The 4,284-nt window shown below is 38.0% G+C and overlaps 2 protein-coding genes across 2 annotated transcripts; both read left to right on the top strand.

The window, feature by feature from the left end:
- Positions 1 to 494: 494 nt before the first annotated feature.
- On the top strand, positions 495 to 1,385 carry LOC134684540 (uncharacterized). Its single transcript, XM_063543831.1, has one exon. It carries the CDS (start codon positions 495 to 497, stop codon positions 1,383 to 1,385), a length of 891 nt encoding a protein of 296 aa, XP_063399901.1.
- Positions 1,386 to 2,164: 779 nt separating this feature from the next.
- On the top strand, positions 2,165 to 2,983 carry LOC134684539 (uncharacterized). The gene has a single exon (XM_063543830.1). It carries the CDS (start codon positions 2,165 to 2,167, stop codon positions 2,981 to 2,983), a length of 819 nt encoding a protein of 272 aa, XP_063399900.1.
- The last annotated feature ends 1,301 nt before the right edge of the window (positions 2,984 to 4,284 follow it).

Raw genomic sequence — 4,284 nt, 5'->3', positions numbered from 1 at the left:
TATTGATACACAGAACGGTTTTTTACGTGGTTTGAAGTTAGCACACACGATGACGCAGCAAGATTCGTTTGATATATCCTTGCTTGTAGGTGCAGATCACTACTGGGACATTGTAGAAGACCATATTGTACGGGGAAACGGTCCGACCGCCGTGAAATCCAAGATCGGATATTTGCTTTCGGGACCTACATACAGTAAGAAAACTAACACATCGAAAACTAACATGTTTAATGTTTTAATATCACACAAAGATGAAGAATACAATTTAGAGAGATTTTGGAATTTAGAATCAATAGGTATAAATAGTAAGGAGTTAGACGAAGACGACGATACCTACATAACAGCATATCAGGACAGATCAATTGAATTCAGAGAAAAATAAAAATTTCGCTAGGTTACCATGGAAACAGGACCATGATGAATTGCCTACAAATTTAGCAGTCACGAAGAGAAGGACAGAAAACGTCATTAAAAGACTTACCCAAAACCCTGATATGTTAAAGAAGTACGGGAACATTATAAAAGAACAGGAACGAAGGGAGTTTATAGAGAGAGTGGATGAAACAGCTGAAACTCAAGGAATAATACACTATATTCCTCATCATCCAGTACAGAAGGAATCAAGCACTACGCGTATCCGAATCGTTTATGACTGCAGTTGCCGCCAGTCGCCTTATTCGCCTAGTTTGAATGACTGCCTCTTGGACACACCGCCGAAACTAAACGACCTGACAAAAATTCTGATGAGATTTAGAGCCAACCCTGTCGCCATAACAACGGATATTGAAAAGGCCTTTTTACATGTTGGCTTAAACGAAGATGACCGAGACGCTACACGTTTCTTGTGGCTCAGTAACCCATTAAACCCTACAAGTAATCTACAGACTTACAGGTTCAAATCTGTCCTTTTCGGAGCAACTTGTTCGCCGTTTATGCTTAACGCCACGATACTGAAACATTTACATCGTTACAACAGTACAACAGCTACATTGATGGAAAGAGACTTGTACGTGGACAACATTCTGACAAGTTTACAGAACGAGGATGACGCTAATACGTATTATAAGGAAGCAAGAACAATGATGAAGGAAGCCGGATTCAACCTACGATCGTGGACATCGAACAGTGAAAATATACGCACGCTAGCCAAGACGGAAAATGTACTAGATAAGGACATCAACACAAAAGTACTTGGTATGTTATGGAATAGCAAATCCGATGATCTGATGTACCAGAAATGTGAGATTCAACTACGAGACATTGTAACAAAAAGGGAGATTTTGAAACATTCTTCCAAAATATACGATCCACTTGGAATACTCAGCCCCGTCACAATACGAGCAAAGATGCTCATACAGGATCTATGGAAAAGTAAACTTGATTGAGATGAACCAGTTCCGGAAAACTTTAAGGCTACTTGGATTAATGTGGCAAGCGACTTAGAGAAAGCGACACAAATCGTATTTCCCAGATATTATTTCTCCAGTAATTCTACTTCGACACAATTTGAACTACACGTATTTTGCGATGCGAGTCCAAAAGCGTATGGAGCGACTGCATATCTGAACAACGGTACCGAAACTACGTTAGTGATGGCGAAAAGCAGAGTAGCGCCAGTGAAAAACCTAACATTACCGCAATTAGAACTTATTGCCGCAGTTATTGGAACTAGACTAGCGTCACATGTAAAATCGACTTTTGAATGTAAAAACGTGGTTTTCAGGTCGGATAGCTGCATAGTATTACACTGGATAAAATCATCGAAACCGTTAAAACGATTTATTGCAAATCGAGTGCGAGAAATTACAGAGCCTATAAATCAACATGAATGGAGATACTGTCCTACAGAATACAATCCATATTGACAATTACAGGAGAAAACGACGACGAGGAATTTCAAAACAATGACGTTCATACTGACTACTATGGTATTAGTAACATTATAGACATTTCGAAATATGGGACTTTTAGGAAATTGATTCGAGTAACCGCTTACGTTCAGCGGTTCATAACTTATTGCCGATATACCAAACATCTGAGAAAAAGTGGAGTCTTAACGACAAATGCTATTAATATCGCGGTGCGTTCATGGATATTAGATTGCCAAAAATCTTCATATTCCGCCGAAATAAAAAGTTTACAGGACACACGAAATAAAAACACAATGAAATATCCAAGAATAAGACAACTAGGACTCTTCATAGATGACGATGGCCTTGTGAGATGCAATGGTAGGATTCACAATGCACCGATTCCAGAGAATACTAAATTTCCATATCTTATACCTGCAAATCAACCACTTACCAAACTGATAGTGATAGACGCACACGAACGTTCACTCCATTCTGGACTAAATGCTACGCTAACTTATGTACGACAATCGTATTGGGTACCGACACTCCGACAATTTGTTAAGAAGTTATTAAACAAATGTGTAACTTGCCGCAAAGTTATGGGAAAATCTTACAATAAACCGGATCTGCCACCCCTACCGAAAATAAGAGTACAGGAAGCTTCGCCATTTACCGTCACAGAAGTCGATTATACAGGTGCTTCATACGTAAAGGACTCAGAAAGAACTTTAAAGAAAGCGTATATATGTTTATTTACATGCGCATCGACAAGAGCAGTTCACCTAGAAGTAGTCCCAAACTTGAGCGAACATTCATTTATTCAGGCATTTCGGCGCTTTGTAAGCCGTAAATCTTTGCCTAAAATTCTAGTATCTGACAATGCAACTACATTCATTGCAGGATCTGCAGAAATGAAAAGATTATGTGAATCGGATATAGTAAAAAAATACTTTATCAACACACGGTGTCGAGTGGAGATTTATACCGATACGTGCACCTTGGTATGGTGGATTTTGGGAGCGCTTGATTGCTCTGACGAAGACAAGTTTGAAGAAAGTGCTTGGACGATCCCAAGTAAACATGGAAACATTACAAACAGTTGTTACGGAAATAGAAACTATCTTAAATGACAGACCGCTAACATATCCATCATCCGATATCAAAGACTGTGAAGCTTTAACGCCGTCTCATCTATTATACGGAAGGCGGATTTCAACATTACCGTACCCGCAATCAGAAATTGATAATTTCCTAGACCCGACTTACATGGGACATAAAGATCTTAATAAAAGTGTACACAGACAGACGCAATTGATTCAACATTTCTGGAAAAGATGCAAATCCGAATACCTTACATCTTTACGTGAATTTCATAGGACAATAAAAAAAATGAACAATTAATAAATACAGGAGACATCGTACAAATTCACAACAAATGTCCGAGGATAAACTGGAAAATTGGGATCGTAACCGAACTTGCGAGAGGTAATGATGGACTGGTAAGATCAGCACGAATAAGGACCAGCACGGGAGAAACTACAAGACCGATCGCCAAATTATATCCGTTGGAAGTAACACAAACGATGACAAACAATTCTAACAGTAACTTCATATTGATGAGCAGGAACATATGGAGAACAGACCGAAACGAAAAGCTAGCCTAAAAGCCCGAGAGACGATACAGAAGTGGATTCACCAGTGATGTAATCGATGAACATAAACAATTACATGTTTAGTGCAAAGTTGAATTTTATTTTATTTCATGAGAGACTGTAATTGAATTTAATCGCTAAATATAATTTCCGTTTTATATGATTTGCTCAGTATTACAAAGAAAAACACAACGCGAGAGACAATTTCAAAGTGATATTATTTATTGATGGACAGTTATTTATCAGTGAAACGATTTATCAATGGACAATTGAGAATTTTAGAAAATTGTGATAATTTTTACTTTTTCGCGGCCCCAGTATGTTGAGATTATCGCGGGAACATAACGTTTCAACTATTGTACGTTTATTGTCGACGTCGTATTGTCAGTGACGTCGCCTTGGGCGGAAATACGAACTTCTAGATAAAATGTAATGGCTGAATATTTGTTATATGTTATATCATCTATAAGTTACAAGCGTCTAAACGATATAAAGCGTTTCGCTAACCACCGTTAATACACAAGCGACCTCTCGAGTGCAAATTCCGGTGAATGAAAACCATTCAAACGACGAAAAAATTAATCTATCCTTACATATCAAATGGCACCTCAAATTTATAACAAAAAGGTGCACAAACGATAAAAAAAGACGATTTTTATTGCATCTCAAGCAGACGAGAATACTGTTACTTTCATTCATGTAATATTTGGATGAGCTTTTATGAATGGGCTGGAAAATCACAAATATGCGGCATTTTCACAAATGAAAACCCAAAAAAA

The sequence above is a fragment of the Mytilus trossulus genome, chromosome 9 (assembly GCF_036588685.1).
Source record: "Mytilus trossulus isolate FHL-02 chromosome 9, PNRI_Mtr1.1.1.hap1, whole genome shotgun sequence".
NCBI lineage: Eukaryota > Metazoa > Mollusca > Bivalvia > Mytilida > Mytilidae > Mytilus > Mytilus trossulus.
This window is presented reverse-complemented; position numbering and strand designations above follow the sequence as displayed.

Coding starts and splice junctions, on each gene's coding strand:
- LOC134684540 (XM_063543831.1), top strand. CDS start 495: ATGTTAAAGAAGTACGGGAACATTATAAAAGAACAGGAACGAAGGGAG.
- LOC134684539 (XM_063543830.1), top strand. CDS start 2,165: ATGAAATATCCAAGAATAAGACAACTAGGACTCTTCATAGATGACGAT.